General features: G+C 40.0%; 1 protein-coding gene across 1 annotated transcript in view; it reads left to right on the top strand.

The window, feature by feature from the left end:
- The window catches only part of SACS (sacsin molecular chaperone), a 37,500-nt gene extending 16,261 nt beyond the window's left edge, over positions 1-21,239 (top strand). Inside the window, exon 7 of the mRNA XM_068266946.1 lies at positions 6,711-21,239. Within this exon, the coding sequence (XP_068123047.1) occupies positions 6,711-18,259 (11,549 nt within the window). The 3' untranslated portion in view covers positions 18,260-21,239. The remainder of the gene's footprint in view (positions 1-6,710) is intronic.
- The last annotated feature ends 292 nt before the right edge of the window (positions 21,240-21,531 follow it).

Here is a 21,531-nt window from a genome sequence, read left to right as displayed (position 1 = left end):
CTGCTCTGCCTCTCAGCAGCTTATTACTACAGCCCACACTGAGAATGGAGTGTAGAGCAGTGTGAGTGACATGCTAGTATTTTAAAATGGAGCTAAAGTTAGCAATTCATGCTTGTTTCATTATTGATTAGAGCCTCATTTTAAAATCTTTTAACCGTACTTAAGTATAAGTACACTAATAACTTAAATACTAACAGACTGTATAACCAATGATACTGAGAAATAATTTGTGTTCAGTATGATTATTATTTATTTACCTATATAGCGCCAACACCTTCTGTAGCGCTGTACATAGTGTTTGTCTTGGTATTGCATGAGCTGGCTTGGGAAATATTGCCTTTTGGTAATAAATAGGCTCCTCTAAACTAGGCAGCAACCCTACAAAAGTATGTCATCATCATTCATCCATCAGAGCTGCTTTTCAGTAGCACCTGCCTGGTGTAGCAGAGGAGCAGGTTAAGGGCTCTGCCTCTGACACAGGAGACAAGGGTTCGAATCTCTGCTCTGCCTGTTCAGTAAGCCAGCACCTATTCAGTAGGAGACCTTGGGCAAGTCTCCCTAACACTGCTACTGCCTATAGAGCACATCCTAGTGGCTGCAGCTCTGGCACTTTGAGTCTGCCAAGAGAAACATGCAATATAAATGTTATATGTAATATGTAGATGCAATATGTTTTCTCTGATGACAGCTTGGCGTCAGTGCATTGCAGTGAATTTCCAGGAGTAGTTATCATTTTGCTTCCCCCACATCCCAACCCAAATCCTCCACCATTCTCTCTCCGTATCCTGGCATTCCCCTTTCTCCAGGAGCTACCACCACCACTAGTAGAGAAAGGCTTCACAATGCTCACCTAGATAACAAGTCTGGCACTGAGATCACCTAAAGCTCTGCTAAAGCCACTTGGCTCGAAAAGGTGGACATTTTGCTAATTTTTGCCTCTGCTCTTTTGTTCAGCACATCAGCTAGCAAAAACTGCTAAAAGTATAAAAACTAGTTTCTGACACCAAAAGGAGGGAGTAACAGCCTCTTCCAGTTTTCAGATGCACCAATGTTTACAAATCAGCAAGTTTCATTTCAAGTCCAGCCTTTTTTCTGTATCTTTAAGGTGTAAACGTGGCCAGATTTGCCATTTGGCACATGCCTAGAGGTGGTTGAATCCAAGAGAATCTGTTATATGCAGTGCAGGTATTGCATTTTTGGGGGGCATTTCTTTACAGGCCATTTTCTGCAGCGTATGTTTTTTGTTCTGTCTGCCAGCATGCAAGGGGCATGTCATGTATTGCCCTTGAAGCAATAGGCATTTTGTGTCTCAAGGCTCTTGACATTTGCACTCAACTTGCACTTGATTTGTGTTTCAGCATTATTTACTATTAGGTCCTGTCTATGCCCTTCTTCTTAAATAGATATGTAGTGACACCTAGTGGTTTCTGTCACTATCCAAACCAATATTACTCCGAACTACCCAGATAATCCGAACTTTTTCCACTATTCGAACTATGAATAGCAATTCGGATATTTTTTAAAATCCGAATAGACTATCCGAGCCAACTTCGGATTTCCCATTTGAAATCTGGGCGGATAGTTAGTTCTGATATCCGAGCATAAGCCAAAATCACCTTCAATGGCAAAAATCCTGAGAGAGAGAGAGAGAGAATTTTAGCCATTTGAAGAGACTTTTGGAAGCATTTTAAGCCATTTTCAGGTCACTTTCGGTTTTCTATGCGGATATCCGGATGGATATTGGGTTTGGATATCAGAGTTTACTCGGATACCAAAAAGTTTGGATCCGGATATCTGGGTATCTGGATCCGAATCAATTCGGATTTTAAAAAGGGGTATCCGAGCACCCCTGGAGATGGTTAGTCCACTATGCCTTGTTTACCAGGCAGTGCATCTTTCTGCTGGGCCTCTTAAAGCCGACTGCTGTTGCTGGGTCACCAGTTGTTTCTTCTGTGGCTGGACCTTGTTTTTCCTGCACATTAAGTGCCCGTACAATCTATCAAACATTAACACTTACAAAGGTGGTTTCCAAATAGACGTCCAGCTTTATAGGTGTCTGCTCATCTACCCTCAGAGGTCTATTCTTTTAAAGAACACTGCAGCCTATCTGATGGCTGCATAATTTAGCATTCAATGTTCTTACATTTTTACACTTTTCTCAGATAGTTGAAACTTTTTCCTTTACCCCTCAATGTATCCAGCTGCCCTACCGCTACCATAAAGTGATATGTACTCTTCACAGAATTATCTTTTTTTTTTTTTCAGTTGCCGCTTCATATAAAGTCTCAGTAAAACCTTTAAAAGCTTTATCACACTTTTGGTTATAGATGTGTAAAACTTTCCATATTTATAAAGCATCAAGGAGTGTTACCGCTAACAAACTTCTCTATGTTGGTGCTGCCATCCTTTTGGGTGTGATAACACTTCTCAAATGGCAAAATGATGTTAGGTGTTATATGATTTTATTTTTCTTGAGCTTGAGGTTTCCGCGCACTGTTCTCAGCACTGTACTCTTCTGGGTTGGTCTAGGTTAGGAGTCCCTGTCCCATCTGCTCCTACCACTACTAGGACCACTTTGGCCATTACCCAATGTCTTTTCTTGTAGGCCCTGGCACTTCTCCAGTTTCTCATACTACTTCCTGATTTTATTATCACTTGGCTCCGCAACATCTTTCAGCAGTGCTGTCTTCTGGTCCTTGGCTGCAACCACAATATCTAGTTGGTTGACTAATACCTGTCCTTCTGTCTGGAAGTGGAAGTCTTGCAGGACCTAATCCCTGTTATTTACCACAACCCTTCTGTTGAATCTCCCATCTTGACTTAGGGGGTTCTTCCTATTCCCTTCGCAGACGTTCCAGCGCAGTGCCAGTTGTTTGGTTGTACTTATTACACACACAAATACGTATAAATGTTTTTTCGTTTAATTACTCAGCCTGTCTGCAATACAGCCGTTTGTTATTTTTGTTGTTTTGTTTTGTTTTGTTTTCTTACATTTTTTCAATATTTGGGGTACTTTAAAGAACAACTCCAGGGTAAAAAAAAAGTAAGCAGTTAAAATCTGACAGAACCAACAGGTTTTAGACGAGTCTATCTCCTCATGGGAGATCCTCAGGATTTTCTTTGTTTTCAAAACCATTTCCTTACTACTTGCTTTTTTTCACTGGAGTGTGTACATGAAATAAACTAATCTATATCTATTGTACAAGAGAACCTTTAGTATATAGTGCATGAACAGACTGAATTTTAACTTGTTGTCTGGGTAGCATGGTCAGTTGGATTATGCATGAGATTTACTCGCTGGTTCTTGAGTTCAGCATGGAAAGGCTACTAATTCTCTTCTTGCAGATGGAAAGTGAGAGCCATGACCTTAGAGCAGCTTTTTGCAACCTTTAAAGAGAATCTGTATTGTTAAAATCGCACAAAAGTAAACATACCAATGCGTTAGGGGACATCTCCTATTACCCTCTGTCACAATTTCGCCGCTCCTCGCCGCATTAAAAGTGGTTAAAAACTGTTTTTAAAAGTTTGTTTATAAACAAACAAAATGGCCACCAAAACAGGAAGTAGGTTGATGTACAGTATGTCCATACATAGAAAATACATCCATACACAAGCAGGCTGTATACACCCTTCCTTTTGAATCTCAAGAGATCATTTGTGTGTTTCTTTCCCCCTGTTCTCATGCACTGAAGTTTCAGGCTGCTTGTTTCTTCCTGCAAACAGCTTTGCCCTTGTCTGTAATTACTCAGTATGTGAAAGCCCAGCCAGCTCAGAGGAAGATTTATCCAGCTTGTAAAAGAGAAGAGAGAAGCTGCTCTAATCTAAATAATACACAGGAAGTGTGCAGAGAGGGGCCTGGAAGTCCCCCTTCATAGCAGAACCACAACACTGAAGAACTTGGCAGCCTTCCAGACACAGGCCGACAAGTCTGACAGGGGAAAGATACATTGATTTATTACAGAGACTGTTATAGTAGAAAGTGCTGCAGTAAGCTAGAACACATTAGAATAGCTTTTGGAACTTGTAGGATGAAAAAAACCAGGATGCAATTTTTGTTACGGAGTCTCTTTAAATCCTGGAGGAACCTTTCAAATAATTTTTGGATTTCACGGAACGTTGGCATTAGCCGTTGGAGTGGGGAGTTATTAACTAGGAGGAATTGTCAAAGTGGCCTCCATTCCATATTTCTAACTTACAGTGCTCCCTATCATAGTCCCTCAATCAGTAGCACAGCTCTTCCTACAATGACTGTAAAATGGCTGCCAGGTTTGTTTCTTTTGGTGGGAAGGAGGGTGGCCCTTGATGTAAAATTGCTTAATTGGCTGCCCTGTACCACCTGACTCGAGGGTGAAGGGTCAAGAAATGGCTCCATGTTAAAGTATAAGGCAAAATGGCATTAAAGGAGAGCAGGGAACGATCGTTGTTTGCCACAAACTGTCAAATGGCGAACATGTTGGTTCATCACTAGTGGAGATACCATGAATGGTGTTGTAATCCTGGCCAGGAGTAAATAAAAGTTGTCTACAATTAAAGTATATCCAAGGCAGAGTACATACTTTTGCCAGCAATGTTATCGAATGGAAGACTGCATCCTTCAATCCCCCCGCTCCTTTTCTCAGCAATGTTATTCAATGGAGGACTGCGTCCTTTGCCTCGGCCATCCTTTAAAGTGGATCCGAGATGAACTTTTACACATTGCATAATTGGGTTCCTTTCCTATTGTTTATAGGGCATTCCTCAAGCCAAATACGTTTTTGTTTTTGTCATAATACTCTAATTCCCTATAAACTAAAGAAACCACGCCCACAGGTTTTCAGAGAGCCAAGGGACTTTCAGACAGTAGCAAGAGCTCATGGGAGCTCAGTCTGGGCAGGAGGAGGGGGAGATATTACTAGCCAGAGATTTCAGAGGCAGAGGGCAGGAGGAGGAGGGGGGGATTAGGTTTTTTTGCTCAAGATGCAGATAAGCCTGCCTCTGTGTAATGTTTACAAACATGGCTGCTGTCATTGTATCACAAGAAGAAAGAATCATATTCTATTAAAGCTGTTTGCAGCTAGATTTGCTGTGTAAACTATCTAAACTTTAGATACGATATATAGACAAGTTACTTGTTATAGTTAGTTTTTCATCTCGGATCCGCTTTAAGTGGTTAATATTTCCCTGGTCTAATTTAACGCATTCAATCATCCACACACACGTACAAACACACACACTAAACAGGGCAATTTCTGTGGACTAGGAGCAACTTTTTAACTGACAGTTGTACACACCGGTAATCAAGTTCTCTACAATTAAAGTATATCCAAGGCAGAAAAACTTGAGTACATACTTTTCCCAAGCAATGTTATCTAATGGAAAACTGCATCCTTCAATCCCCCGCCCCATGCTGGCAATGTTATTCAAGGGAGGACTGCGTCCTTTGCCTTGGCTATCCTTTAAGTGGTTAATATTTCCATGAAGGGTCTAATTTAACACACGCATACATTCATACATCCACACACACTTTTTAACTGACAGTTGTACACACCGGTAATCAAGTTACCCCCAGCCAACAACATCATTATGCCGATGGTCATTGTTAAACTTGCTCAGTAACGGTGACCGTACAGAGTTCATCCAAATTGTTCTATGTTTTTCATGCGATGATTAGTCAATTTTCTCAAAATATTCAGTAAAATTGTTTAAATGGCCATAGTAGAACCTTTTTTTTTTATTTTTTATTTTTTTTGAGAATGATGTATGATAACTTGAACAATCAAATTTCCAGTAACCTATATAGAATTTCTCTGAAGTCAAAGATGAAAGATTTAAAGGACCACTATCACAAAAAATATTAAACTTTAACATACATGTAAACACATAGTTACATAGTTATTTGGGTTGAAAAAAAAGACATACGTCCATCGAGTTCAACCAAACTATAAAATGCAACACCAGCCTGCTCCCTCACTTATCCCTGTTGATCCAGAGGAAGGTGAAAAACCTCTTACAAGACATGGTCCAATAAGCCGGACTCCAAATGGCAATCTGATAAAATCCCTGGATCAACACCACTGGGCATTACCTAGTAATCACCATGGATGTCTTTTAACGCAAGGAAAGCATCTAAGCCCCCCCTTAAATGCAGATATAGAATTTTCCATAACTACGTCCTGTGGCATTAGATTAGATTTTTCCTCCATGCACAGATAATGTCCCCTAGTCTTTTGTAAAAGTATAGGGGAAAAAAGCTCATCGGCCAAGCTTTTTATATTGCCCTCTGATGTATTAGCAGCCATTCATTAAGTGCTTTTGAAAATGGAGAAATCCTGGGAGCCACCATGAGGAGATGGATTAGTCCATAACCTTTCCGTTCTGTCAAATTTACTACATACTGTAAGTGACAGCAGCGTAGGAGAAAAGTAATTTATGGCTCATCTTACTCTGGAAAAAAACATACCTCTTATTTGTATGCGTTTACCTATATCTTACATTATAAGAGTTTTGTGACAGTGGTCCTTTAATTGTGTATGGCCAACTTTAGAGTGATGGAACATCTGGAACTCAAAAAAAGGTTTAGAATTTGTAACTTGCACAGTTCTTGCTTGTCTAGGAAGCTTCAAATTTCATACATTTTTTTCCCTTTGTTTTCATAGCAAGATTTTAGCATATTTCTGACTTTTCCATTTCTGCCTTTATCTAATTTATTTGTTTTTTTTTACCTTTCACAGGAAGGCCATGTACCCAACTGCAGCTTTTAAATCCTGAGCGCTTCATACGTCTTATTAAAGAAATTATGAATATAGCATGGCCATCCAGAGACTTGGTGGTGAAATGGTTCCCTGGCAAAGACAAGAAGCATCCTTCCATCTCGTGGCTTAAAATGGTTTGGAAACTCTTATATATACATTTCTCAGAAGATCTGACGTGTCTTGAAGACATGCCACTTATTCCAACAAAAATTCTAGAGGACACTGAAGGCACACTGGAACTCATTCGTTTGAGATCACCATCTCCAGTGATCTATGATGACCTAGCAGACACTCAGCTACCAGAACATTTGCCTGTAATTATTAACAACCTTGGTGGGATTGTCCTGCAGTATTTAGACCCAGCCATACAACATCCACTACTTAAAAAATATGTCTATCCTCCCACACCTAGTGCTCTCCTCCAAATAATGGACAGAATGTCTCTTCAGAAACTCTCTAGTCAGATTGCTTCACTGACTCCAGCTCACAAAGACACACTTAGAAGATTTCTTGCAAGTCTAACAGATATTAATGAAAAAGAAAAAAAGATCATACAGGAATTAACGGTCTTCAAAAGGATAGAAGAGACGTCAAACCAAAAAAATTCTTATGTTTTCTTGAGGGGTTGCAAAGCTCTTCATCACAATGCTAGACTTCCTCCAACTACTCGTCTTTCTTTCCCTGTAATTGACAGCAGTGATGAAGAAACAATCCGTCTTATTAAAATGCTTAAAGTTGAGCAGCTAAAGAGTACAGACTGTGTAAAAGTTATTTTGCAAGACGTAGAGAAGGGGTTTTACTCAAATGAAGAAAGAACATGTGTTATGACTTGGATTCTTGAAAACTTGACTTTTTTAAAGAACGAAAATCCAGCTGTTATTACTTGGTTGTCCACTATTAAATTTTTGCCAGTTTCCAAAGATAGGCTTGTGTCTGCAAATGAACTTTTTGATCCAGAGATAGATATTCTCCAGAACCTCTTCTGTGCTGAGGAGCATTTGTACTTTCCACCTACTGTTTTCACATCTTCTGATGTTTTGCATTCCCTCAGACAAATCGGTCTAAAAAATGATTCTCATATCTTAGAAAAAGACATTGTGCAGGTCGCAAAGAAAATTGAGGCCCTGCACAGTGGGTCAGGGAAAAATGAAGACCTCGTCTTAAAAAAGGCAAAGACACTATTGACTGTTTTGAAAAAAGCATATAAACTCCTTCAGTCACCGGAAGCAAAGGCAGTTTTAAAAAAACTGAAATGGATTCCTGCTGTCAAAGAGCGTCCACCAAATTATCCCAATTCTTTGGTGTGGCTGGGAGACCAGTTTAAATTATATGCTCCTGGAGAAATGTGCAACTTGGGCTACGCTGTTCTGGTAGGATCTTCTGTTCCACTGGTGGAGAGCATGAATGATCACGTTGAAAAAGTCTTGGGTATTTCAAAAGAACCTAACATTGAAGCTGTGCTAAAACATCTAAAGGTTGTAGTTGACTGGAATAATTCCAAAACAATTACCGATGAAGATTATTACCAGTTCCAACATATTTTATTAGAAATGTATGGCTTTATGCAAGAATGCCTTGAGAAAAGTAAAGAACTGTATAAAGTGATCTCTTTCCCTTGGGTATGGACTGGGAAAACCTTTTGTTCTCCAAAACAAGCAGTTATAACATCTGTACACAGTCTTGACCTTCAGCCCTTTTTGCACAATATACCAAACACAATGGTGAAATTTCACAAGATGTTTAAATTTTGTGGTTCTATTGAAGAGCTGACACCTGAGCATGTCTTTGAAGTTGTTAAGACGATTTATGAAAAAAGCAAGAAAACTATGAGCAAAGAGGAGAACAAGCAGAACCTTGAGATTATGCTGAATATTGTGAGATGGATGTATAGTCATCAGATAGTAGTAGGTCTAGATGCACCATTGCCAGTGCATTACAACAAAGATACATCCAAACTTGTAATGAGGCCTATACATGAATGCTGTTACTGTGATATCAAAGTTGATGACTTGAATGATCTCCTTGAAGATTCAGTGGAACCAATAATATTAGTACACGAAGATATACCCATGAAGACAGCAGAATGGCTGAATGTGCCGTGCTTAAGCACAAGGCTTATCAATCCAGAAAATATGGGTTTTGAACAGTCGGGGCAGCGAGAACCTCTGACAGTGAGAATCAAGAACATTTTAGAAGAATACCCTTCAGTGTCTGATATCTTCAAAGAACTACTTCAAAATGCAGATGACGCAACAGCCAGTGAATGCAACTTCTTGATCGATATGAGAAGAAACATGGATATAAGGGAAAATCTCCTTGACCCAGGGATGGCAGCATGTCACGGACCTGCTTTGTGGTCTTATAACAACTCTGAATTCACAGATAAAGATTTTTTGAACATTACTCGACTTGGGGAGTCATTAAAAAGGAGTGAAGTGGACAAAGTTGGAAAGTTTGGCCTGGGATTCAACTCGGTGTATCACGTCACTGACATTCCTATTATCATGAGCAGAGAATATATGATCATGTTTGATCCAAATATCAACCACATTAGCAAGCACATAAGAGACAAATCTAACCCAGGCATCAAAATTAACTGGAGCAAGCAACAGAAACGACTTCGCAAGTTTCCAAATCAATTTAAACCCTTCTTGGGTGTTTTCGGTTGTGATTTACCACTTGCTGTAGAGGCTCCTTACTGTTACAAAGGTACACTTTTCAGGCTATCCTTCAGAACACAGCAGGAAGCCAAAGTGAGTGAAATTAGCAGTGCTTGCTACAACACTGCAGATATTTATACCCTTGTAGATGAATTCAGCTTGTGTGGCTATAGATTGATTTTATTCACTCAGCATGTTAATTCTATGGTCCTCCGGTACCTAAAGCCTGAAGATTCTGACCCAGGTTTAGCGAAAGACACAGTAACTATTAAAAAAACTGAGCGTACCTCTAAGGTTCTAACTTGCCCAACAAGACTTCTGAAAGAAGCGGCCCGAGTGATGCACAATTGTAATACAACGAAAAAGTATCCTTCTGATATGCCAAAATCATCATCCATCATACAGATTTCTGTTCAAGAGTATCACCATGTATTTAGGAGAATAGTTGACCTCCATTCGCCATTATTTAGGGGTCCAGAAGATGATCCAGCAAATATATTTGAAATGGCAAAATCAGGACCTACCAAGAGAATGACAGAAGAACTGCCACAGAAAACTGTAGATTCAACAACTTGGCTCTTATGTTCTTGCATGGACATAGGAGAAGCGTTAAAATTTGCCTTCAGCGAAAGTGGCAAGAGACTTGGACTTGTTCCATGTGGTGGTGTGGCAGTGATGCTCTCCGAAAGTCAGAATGGTAAATGGACAGTAAAACCACTTTCCACTAACGTTGGAGAGGTGTTCTGTTACTTACCTCTCCGCATAAAAACTGGCCTTCCTTTGCATATCAATGGCTGTTTTGCGGTTACTTCGAACCGTAAAGAAATTTGGAAAACCGATACTAAAGGAAGATGGAATACAGTTTTCATGAGAAATGTTATTGTTCGATCTTATTTAGAGGCTCTTTGTGTCCTAAAGGACATGTCTACTAGTGGAGAACTGCTGAATTACAGCTATTATTCAGTGTGGCCCGATCCTGACTATGTGCATGATGACTTTTCTGTAATCTGCCAAGGAATTTATGAAGACATTGCTAAAGGCAGAGGCAAGGACAGAATGAAAGTGTTTTCTGATGGTGCCTCCTGGGTCTCTATGAAACATGTAAGATTTCTAGATGACAGTTTATTGAAGAGACCAGATATCGGACCTGCTGCTTTTCAGATATTTTTAAAATACTTAAAAAAGACTGGTTCCAAAAATCTGTGTGCTGTAGAACTACCCTCATGGGTTAAATTGGGCTTTGAAGAAGCAGGATGTACTGATGTACTACTTGAAAATACTTTTTCTGAAAGCCAGTTTTTCTCAGAGGTGTTTTTTCCACACATTGCTGAAATCCAGCCAGAGTTGCGTGATCCACTGATGCTTTTTGTTCTGAATGAGCGGATTCAAGCCTTTGGCGAAATTCTGCAGGTTACACCATGCATTCCTTGTTCCAGTGAGGGCCATCCTTTGGTTGTACCTTCAAAGTTAATACACCCAGAAGGTAGAGTTGCAAAATTGTATGATGACAAAGATGGGAGATTTCCCTTTGGAACACATCAAAATTACTTGAATCCAGTAGTGTTGGTGAAGCTCGTTCAGTTGGGCATGATGAAAGACGATATTTTATGGAATGATTTAATTGAACGCATTGAGTCCATTACCGAAGTCAATAAAAGTGACCATGCAGCTGCTTGCTTGAGAAGCAATATAATTTTAACCCTGATTGATGAAAAACTTAAGCTCAGAGACCCAAATGCAAAGGATTTTTGTAAGACATGTCAAACGGCTCCATTCTTGCCATTTTCCTCAAAGCCTGCAGGATTTTCTTTGTGTTGGAAAGGAAGTGACTTCAATCCAGATCACTTATTTCCAGCCACAGATTTATACACCAATGAGCACCAGGATATTGTTTGCCTTTTGAAACCAATACTGAATGAGAATTCTCCTTCTTTTAAAGGCTGTGGGCCCATATCGTTGGCAGTTAAAGAATATTTAGGGTTACTTAAGAAACCTTCACCTGAACTAGTGGTAGACCAACTAAAGGAAGTTGCAAAACATACAGATGGAAATACTTTGTACCAGGACAATATTACAAATGCTTGCTATAAATATCTTAATGAAGCTGTATTGCTGAATGATTCTACAAGAACCACAGTAATCACAGAACTGAATTCAAACCCCTTTATTTTTGTTGATGGCACTTATGTGAATCCAGAAAAAGTTGCCTTCCAATTGAACTTTGAAGCAGCCCCTTACTTGTATCAGTTGCCTACCAAATACAAAAATAACTTCCGTGAGTTGTTTGAAAGTGTTGGTGTCAAGCACGCCTTCACTGTGGAAGATTTTGCTGCAGTTCTTGAGGCCGTTAAAAAGGCAAATAATAGTAGAAAAATATCAGAGAATGATTTCCAACTTTGCCGGCGCATTATTAGTGAAGGGATTTGGGGACTTATTCGAGAAAAGACTCAAGAATTTTGTGAAATGAGCTATGGCCAGATTCTTCTTCCAGATGCTAACCTTAATCTACTTCCAGCAAAATCCTTATGTTATAATGACTGCCCTTGGATTAGAGTGAAAGACACAGCTGTGAAATATTGTCATTCTGACATTCCAAGAGAAGTAGCCGTTAAGCTTGGTTCCATACCAAAACGACACAAAGCTCTGGAAAGATACGCCTTCAATGTTTGCTTTACAACACTTGGAACAGAATTTGGACAAAAAGAAAAACTTACCAGCCGAATTAAAAGCATCCTAAATGCATATCCATCAGAGAAGGAAATGCTAAAAGAACTTCTGCAAAATGCTGATGATGCAAAAGCCACGGAGATTTGTTTTGTGTTTGACCCAAGGAATCACCCAGCGGACAGAATATTTGATGAGAAATGGACCCCGCTACAAGGGCCTGCATTATGTGTGTACAACAATCAGCCATTTACAGACGATGATGTCCGTGGTATTCAGAACCTGGGAAAAGGGACAAAGGAAGGCAACCCTGGCAAGACTGGACAGTACGGCATAGGGTTTAATTCAGTTTATCACATTACTGATTGTCCTTCTTTTATATCTTCTAATGATATTATTTGCATCTTTGACCCTCATGCAAGGTATGCACCAGGGTCAACATCCATGAGCCCAGGACGTATGTTCCGAGATTTGGATGCTGACTTTAGAACACAGTTTTCAGATGTGCTGAATTTATATTTAGGCAACCACTTCAGTCTTACCCATGCTACAATGTTTCGATTTCCACTTAGAAATGCAGAAATGGCAAAAACCTCTGAAATTTCTCCAGTCCCCTGCTCAGACAGAATGGTGCAGAATCTTCTCGATAAATTGCGTACTGATGGCGCTGAACTTCTGATGTTTTTGAATCACATGGAAAAAATTTCCATTTGTGAGATTGACAAGATGACTGGTGCTCTAAAAGTTTTGTATTCTGTCAAGGGCAAAATAAGTGACGGTGACCGGCTAAAACGCAAGCAGTTTCATTCATCTGTTATTGATAGCATTACCAGAAAGAAACAGTTGAAAGACATTCCTGTTCAACAAATTACTTACACAATGGACATTGAGGATACTGAAGGCAATCTCACGACATGGTTGATTTGTAACCGATCTGGGTTCTCTAATATGGATCGAGTAGTGAAAAGTGTAATATCTGCCCATAAGAACCGAGACATCACCTTATTTCCAAGAGGAGGAGTTGCTGCTTGTGTTACCCATAACTACAAAAAACCATACAGAGCGTTCTGCTTCTTACCACTTTCTCTTGAAACTGGACTTCCATTTCACGTTAATGGACATTTTGCTTTGGACTCTGCAAGACGTAATTTGTGGAGAGATGACGATGGAGTTGGGGTAAGGAGTGAATGGAACAATAGCTTGATGACAGCACTAGTAGCTCCAGCATATGTAGAGCTCTTGGTGCAGTTGAAAAAACGAAACTTCCCTGGCACTGATCCAACCATTTCAGTTTTGCACAATACCCCAATCCATGCTGTAAAAGACATCCTTAAGAAATTTTTGACATTTTTCCCGGTAAACAGACTGGATTTACAACCAGATTGGTATTGCCTTGTAAAAGCTGTTTATTCTTGCATCTATGCAGATTCTAAACGCCTCCTGCCAGTTGTGCGTGCACCAAATATTGATGGACCTGATGGGCAGTCAGCCGTCATTGTCACATGGGTAAACATGTCTGCTGTGAATTCTGGCAAGCCATTCTTTGACAATTTGCTGCAAGATGAGTTGCACCACATGAAAAATATTGAATACAACATAACGACCCGTAAAACAGTAGCTGAGAATGTTTACAGGCTTAAACATCTTCTTTTAGAAATTGGATTCAACTTGGTTTACTACTGTGATGAAACGGCAAATCTCTACCACTGTTTGGTTGACGCAGGTATTCCAGTCTCCTATGCAACGCCTTCTGATGTTCGCAATTTTCTGAAGACATTCTCGTCTCCTGATACAAACTGCCACATTGGAAAGCTACCTTGCCGCCTTCAACAGACTAACCTGAAATTATTTCACAGCCTTAAGCTTCTAGTAGACTACTGCCTGAAAGATGCTGAAGAATGTGACATTCAGATTGAGGGTCTACCACTTCTGATTACTCTGGATAACGTTTTGCAGGTTTTTGACTCCAAGCACCCCAAGTTTCTAACCACCTATCATGAATTGATACCATCTAGGAAGGATCTGTTCATGAACACCCTTTTTTTGAGATATAACCACATTCTGCTTTCAAACAAGGTTGCAAAAGTTTTCGACATAAACAGTTTCGCTGAGTTGCTGGCATCTGTCCTCCCTCGAGAATACAAAACAAAGGTTTTCGTGCCTTGGAAAGACAATTTTGCTAGTGAGTCTTGGCTAAAAAGTGCCTGGCATTTCATCAGTGAGTCTGTAAACGTTAAGGATGATCACGCTGCTGCATCAACAGGTTTTGATGCAGTTGTTGAAACACTCAAGGACTGGGCTCTGTTACCAGGAATAAAATTTACCGTGTCTCCTGGCCAACTAATCATTCCAGATGGTGATGTTTTACTGCCATTAAGTCTTATGCATATTGCAATCTTTCCAAATGCACAAAGTGATAAAGTATTCCATACTTTGATGAAGACCGGATGTATCCAACTTGCTCTAAACAAAATCTGCTCAAAAGATAACATATTGCTTCTTTTATTAGCAAGTCACACCGCAAATATTGATAATCCGGTTAGTATCCTCAAAGCTATTCATCATATGATTCAAACATCAAGTTTTAGGACAGAAAAAATAGCAGAGAATGACTTTGATGCACTTTTGATGTATTTCAACTGCCATCTTGATCACCTGGCATCAGAGGATGCTATTAACGTTTTGAAGACTCTTCCATGCTACAAGTCTGTTAGTGGCCGTTATATAACCCTTTCAAAGTATAGCACATGTTATGTCCTTATGAAGAGCATACCATCAGCTGAGGTGGAGAAATGGTCTCACTCTTCAACTTTTGCTTTTCTTGAAGAGAAGATGAACTTAAAAGAACTGTACACTGCTCTTGGTTGCATTCCTGTGGATGACCTGGAGATTTATTCTAAGCACTTGTTGCCAAAGTTTGAAAACCTCTCATACTGTGCCAAATTGGAGCATCTAATCTACCTAAAAAATAGACTGTGCAACCTTGAGGAGACATCTGCACTAAAAGATCAGCTGTACTCTAAGCTGGAAGACCTTGCCTTCATCCATGATTCCAGCGGCCGTCTAAAGCCTGCAAAGACCTTTTACGATCGGACGGTTAGGGTCTTTGAAGTGATGCTTTCAGAAAAATTATTTGTGCCACTAGACTTCTTCAAGAAACTGGAACAGATTACTAAACCAAAGAACCAAGCTCTCTTCCTCCTCTCATGGATCAAATTTCTCCGTAATATAGGCATGAAGTATGTTATTTCTCAACAGCAATTGTTGCAGTTTGCAAAAGAGATCAGCATGAGAGCCACTACTGAAGGATGGTCAAAAGAAGTGCTGCAAAACACAGTTGATGTAATTCTGTATCATGTCTTTCAAGAAAGAAGTGACTTACTGTCAGGAAACTTTTTGAAGGAATTGTCTATGATACCTTTTTTATGTCCTGAACGAGCTCCTGCAGAACTTATACGCTTCCATCCTCAGTACCAAGAAGTAAATGGTACACTACCTCTCATAAGGTTCAATGGAGCGCAAGTGAATCCGAAATTCAAACAGACTGATGTTATGCAGCTGCTGTGGACATCTTGCCCCATTCTTCCAGAGAAAGCCACCCCGCTGACAATTAAAGAACAAGAAGGAAGCTGCCTTGGACCACAAGAGCAGCTTGAGCAAATCTTGACAATGCTTAATGTAACTGTTGACCCTTCTGTTGACAAAGTTATTAATAATTGCCGAAACATATGCAACATCACAACAGTTGATGAGGAAATAGTAAAAACTAGGTCAAAGGTTTTGAGAAATATCTATGATTTCCTTAGCAGTGAAAAAAAAGAATTCAAATTCCAGCTCAGAGGAGTTTCTTTTGTCATGGTTGAAGATGGGTGGAAGCTTCTGAAACCAGATGAAGTAGTCATTAACCTTGAGAACGAGGCAGATTTTAAACCTTATCTGTACAAATTGCCGTTGGAACTAGGAACGTTTCATCAGCTCTTCAAAAACTTGGGTACAGAAGATGTAGTTTCCACAAAACAGTATGTAGAAGTTCTTAGTCGCATTTTCAAGAACTCTGATGGTAAGCAACTGGATCCAAATGAGATGCGTACTGTAAAAAGAGTGGTTTCTGGCTTACTCAAAAGCCTTCAAAATGATTCTGCTAAAGTCCGCAATGACTTTGAAAACATCCGTGATCTTGCACTTTATCTGCCAAGTCAAGATGGAAGACTGGTCAAATCAAGCATTCTAGTATTTGATGATGCACCCCATTACAAAAGCAGAATTCAGGGAAACATTGGTGTCCAAATGCTGGTTGACCTCAGCCAGTGTTATATGGGAAAAGATCATGGCTTTCACACAAGAATTATTATGCTTCTCCCTCAGAAATTAAGGCCCCGACTTCTCAGCAGCATCCTTGAAGAACAACTGGATGAAGAGACTCCAAAAACTTGCCAGTTTGGGACATTGTGCTCTTTGCAAGGAAGACTACAGTTGTTGCTGTCCTCTGAGCAGTTTATCACTGGACTTATTAGAATTATGAAGCATGAAAATGACAATGCCTTTTTGGCGAATGAAGAGAAAGCCATAAAACTCTGCAAAGCCTTGCGAGAAGGCTTGAAAGTGTCTTGCTTTGAAAAATTGCAAACCACCTTGAGAGTGAAAGGGTTCAATCCAATCCCTCACAGCAAAAGTGAAACCCTTGCGTTTCTGAAGAGGTATGGCCATGCTGTAATCTTACTTTACATTCAACACTCCGACAGTAAAGATATAAATTTTTTGTTGGCCTTGGCAATGACATTAAAATCTGCAACAGACAATCTAATTTCTGACACATCATATCTCATTGCGATGTTAGGATGCAATGACATTTACAGAATTAATGAGAAGCTCGACAGCTTAGGAGTTAAATATGACTCTTCAACTGAGCAATCAAAACTTGAGCTTCCTATGCCTGGCACCCCGATTCCAGCAGAAATTCATTACACACTTCTTATGGATCCAACCAATGTTTTCTATCCAGGGGAATATGTTGGTTATTTAGTGGATGCTGAAGGTGGAGATTCATTTGGCTCATACCAACCAACATACACCTATGCCATCATTGTTCAAGAAGTAGAGAAAGAAAGTGAAAATTCAGGTTCACTCGGGAAGTTTTACCAGATAGATATTGGATATAGTGAGTATAAAATTGTTAGTTCACTTGACCTGTATAAATTTTCTAGGCCAGAGGAAGCACCACAGAATAAAGACAGTGCCCCGTCTACACCAACAAGTCCAACTGAATTTCCACCACCTGGTCCTAGGACTGCACCTTCCTTTGCAAGTAAAGAAAGCAATAAGACAAATTCTGCAAAACATCAGTCACCAAAAAAGATTAAGCTTAATTCTTTGCCAGAAATCCTAAAAGAAGTCACTACTGTAATAGAACAGGCCTGGAAATTATCTGAATCTGAGCGAAAGAAGATCATTAGAAGACTTTATCTTAAATGGCATCCAGATAAGAATGCAGAAAACCTTGACATAGCAAATGAAGTTTTCAAACACCTTCAAATTGAAATCAACCGACTAGAAAAACAGGCTTTTGTAGATCAAAATACCGAACGAACAGCAAGAAGGACTTTTACTACACCGTCAGCCAGGTTCCAGTCTGACAAAAGTTCCTTTCAGAGGTTTTATTCTTCTTGGAATCAAGAGGCCACAAATCACAAATCGGAGAGGCAACAATACAGGGAAAAGTTCACAGCAACCACAGGATCATACGATTCCAAACGTTTCTTTGTACCACCGACTTTTAAGACAGTTGGGAACCCTGTTGAAGCTCGGAGATGGCTAAGGCAGGCCAGAGCCAACTTTTCAGCTGCCAGAAATGATATGCACAAAAATGCCAATGAATGGGTTTGTTTCAAATGCTATCTCTCCACCAAATTAGCACTTATTGCAGCAGACTACGCTGTCAGAGGAAAATCAGACAAAGACGTAAAACCAACTGCACTTGCACAAAAAATAGAAGAATATGGTCAACAACTAGATGGCCTGACAAAAGACGTTCAGACTTTAGAAGCCTATGGTGTGGACAGCTTAAGAACCCGTTATCCTGATTTACTTCCCTTCCCACAGATTCCAAATGACCGATTCACATCAGACGTGGCCATGAGGGTTATGGAGTGCACTGCTTGTATCATAATAAAACTTGAAAATTTTATACAAAATAAGATTATTTAAAAATTAGATCTTATTCTATTAAAAATGTAACTATAGCAGGTATCATTTTAAAGCCACATGGCACAGGACATACTCCACAGTACCAAAAACCCAGAGATTCCTCACAAGACAGAGGGCCTCACAAGACGGAAGAGAGGTTAGCAGTCCAATAAACAAAATATATATATTTTACAGTGGAAACGGCTACTCATAATGTTAACAAATGGTGTTAGAGGAGCATAATAAATTTATTTGAGATAAAATTCTGGTTCTAATATAAGCAGTTTTCATTTTATTTCAAATGCACCTGAAATCCAACTAGTAGGCTTGTTGAGGACACTGCCAACAGGCTATCCGTGGCCTAAAACAGCTAATTGCTGCACAGCTAAATTGCACAAATGTAAATACACAGTTTGGGAACCATATCTGTTCAAAGAATGTTATGAGTAAAAGTCATAAAAGATGACCTACACATTAGGTTTACTTTTCGTTTACAATTATAACCACAAAGTGTTGTATAGGAAGAAAGCTTAAATATTATTTTTGCGTGTTTCTTGCTGCTAATGGAGCTGCAATTCTGTAGTAGCACACATAGTGCTTTTCTAGGCTCCAGAAGGTACCGCTTCAAGGATTGGTAAATTAATTTCTATTGAATATGCATCAACAGTTCAACTGGAAATAAATCTAAATCTCCTACAGAGTTCAAATGTGACTTTAAGTGATCCTTAATTGTTTTTAAAAACATTATGTGCTAAGAGAATGTAAGTATCTCTGAACTTCAATGTAGCATTTTTTTAATGTGAATAGAAGAGCAGCAAATGTACATATAATTGAATGTCTGTAAATGTGCATTCTAGACAAGAGCACTTTATGTAACCAAAGCAAAGCAACATATTAGACAATCCCTTTTCCAACAATTTGCCATCTTTATTCCTAACCTCCAGTATTGCTGTAGATAAAATGCTTCAATGTCTACAGCTTTTATGTTACTTTTGCGCTTAGAGCAGCTTTACCCTAAAGTCAAGTCTACAGAAAGCTTATGCTTCCACGACTGAAGGCCATTGGGTGGTTCATTCAGTTACTTTCTTACAAAATAGACCTCAGTTTTAAGCTGTCCAATCAAAACTGCCCCCTACACAGTTGCCTTTAGGTTCTGTCGTGCCCCGTGCAACCTGCCCCTTCCATGAAAACCACAGAAATAATCATAACCTGTTTGTTTTCCAAACCTCATCACTAGATATGCTTAGGGATATGCTCATCATCATGAGCTGGTGCAAATTTTATGTATGTTTTATGCAACTTGGCATTGCACCAATCAAGATTATCAGCTTTCTTTGAATGGCCCTATTTCAAGCTACCGACATTTGTACAAATTTGCACCAACTCAAAATGATTAGCAACTTCATCACCTTTTTTACCCAAAATAATCTTGGAAGCTTGTCAGTAGTGTTGGTGTTCGAAATACACTGTACACCACACTTCGGTTCCTCGGTTAGTGGACAGGGTCGCGGGGATGCGGTCCACGCCGTACCTCACATGACTCAGATGATTCCTCCTTCAAGCCGTAAGGAAGACACATTAGAGTCTCGTGAAGCCTGGTGTGAACCGTACTTGAGTGACCTTCCCGTGACCCTGTCCACTAGCTAAGGCACTGAAGTGTGGTGCATGGCGTAATCTGGGTTTTCCCCATCTGCAAGTCCTGATTCACCCTCTAAGTAATGATCCGCAAAAACCTTCCTAAAAAGTTAAGTGGGAGTGGTGCGTAGCAAATCACTCAGTAACCAACACCGATGCTAGAAGTTATTTGCCAATTGTAACTTGTGGGATATGGGTGAGGCTAACTAACCTATTAGAATTCTTGTTATCTCACCGCTACAAGTATGAGTAGAAGAGATTTTGTAAAAAAAAATGCAGTTATATAACCAAAAGGCTTACATGTCATATCCGGGTCATAGATAAACTTGTGTTCAGTGCAGTGCATATGTACTCAGTTGCAGTGCCCGATTAGGGTTAGGTGCAGAGTTGGGCCTCTAAATCAAATCTGTGTTCTCTGAATCACCCGTAGATCAATGATCTTCTTTCTATACACATTTTTTAAAATATTTTATGCAGTCTACAATTGGGCCAGTCAAAATCAGCAGGAAGTGATTATTTTTTTTTATTGGCCTGATTGCATTAAATTGGCATCCAGGCTAATATAATTAGCATCTGATTGACCTCGTGTACACACACCTAACAAAATTGTGAAATTGAAGACTTGATGGGCATGACGGTTCTGCATAGATCCAGAAACATTCAAGGCAGAGAGTCAGGGAAACTGCCAAGCAGCTAGCAATTGTAAAAAGAAGATGGTCATGCCATCTTTCATGTTCGCCTCCCTAAAAGGACAACTGAAGCGAGAGGGATGTGGAGGGTGCCATATTTACTTCCTTTTAAGCAATACACGTTGCCTGGCTATCCTGCTAATCCTCTGCCTCTAATACTTTCAGCCATAGACCCTGAATAAGCATGCAGCAGATCAGTGTTTCTGACATTATCAGATCTAACACAATTCGCTGCATGTTTGTTTCTGGTGTTATTCAGACACTTCTGCAGCCAAAGAGATCAGCAGGGCTGCCAGGCAACTGGTATTGTTTAAAATGATATAAATATGGGAGCCTTCATATCCCTCTCACTACAATTGTCCCTTAAAGCGGAACTGTGGAGTGAAAATAAACACATTGTTTCACTTACCTGGGGCTTCCCCAAGCCCCCAGCAGCCGTCCTGTCCCGCGCCGCTTCTCGACGAGCCTCCGTTCTCCCGCCGCCAGCTACTTTCGGTTTCACCACTGGGCCACTGCGCCTGCGCGGCTCTGGCCATGCGTATCCTTTCTTCGCGTGCCCCGCTATTGCAGAGCGCTGCGCTGGCATCGACTTACAAGTCGAGGACCGGGATGGAGCGGCGGCGGGAGAATGGATGCTCGGGCAGGACCGGCGCAGGACAGCTGCTGGGGGCTTGGGGAAGCCCCAGGTAAGTGAAACAATGTGTTTATTTTCACTCTACAGTTCCGCTTTAGGATTTCCTTTAGCCACCGCTGCATGTCATTTGAAAATTCCCATTAGCATACTGCTGCAATCAGCTGGATCTGGTTTGATGCTGCAGGACAAGGATAACCTGTTGTTTTTAATAACACTGCACTCCCATAGCTTATACGTGTCTATAAATGCTTTGCTCTTTTTTTTTTTTTTTTTTTTTTTTTTTTTTTTTTTTTTTACTTGCCTCTTGCATTTTATATTGTACAAAGTTTATTTTA

The sequence above is a fragment of the Hyperolius riggenbachi genome, chromosome 2 (assembly GCF_040937935.1).
Source record: "Hyperolius riggenbachi isolate aHypRig1 chromosome 2, aHypRig1.pri, whole genome shotgun sequence".
NCBI classification, from domain to species: Eukaryota; Metazoa; Chordata; class Amphibia; order Anura; family Hyperoliidae; genus Hyperolius; species Hyperolius riggenbachi.
This window is presented reverse-complemented; position numbering and strand designations above follow the sequence as displayed.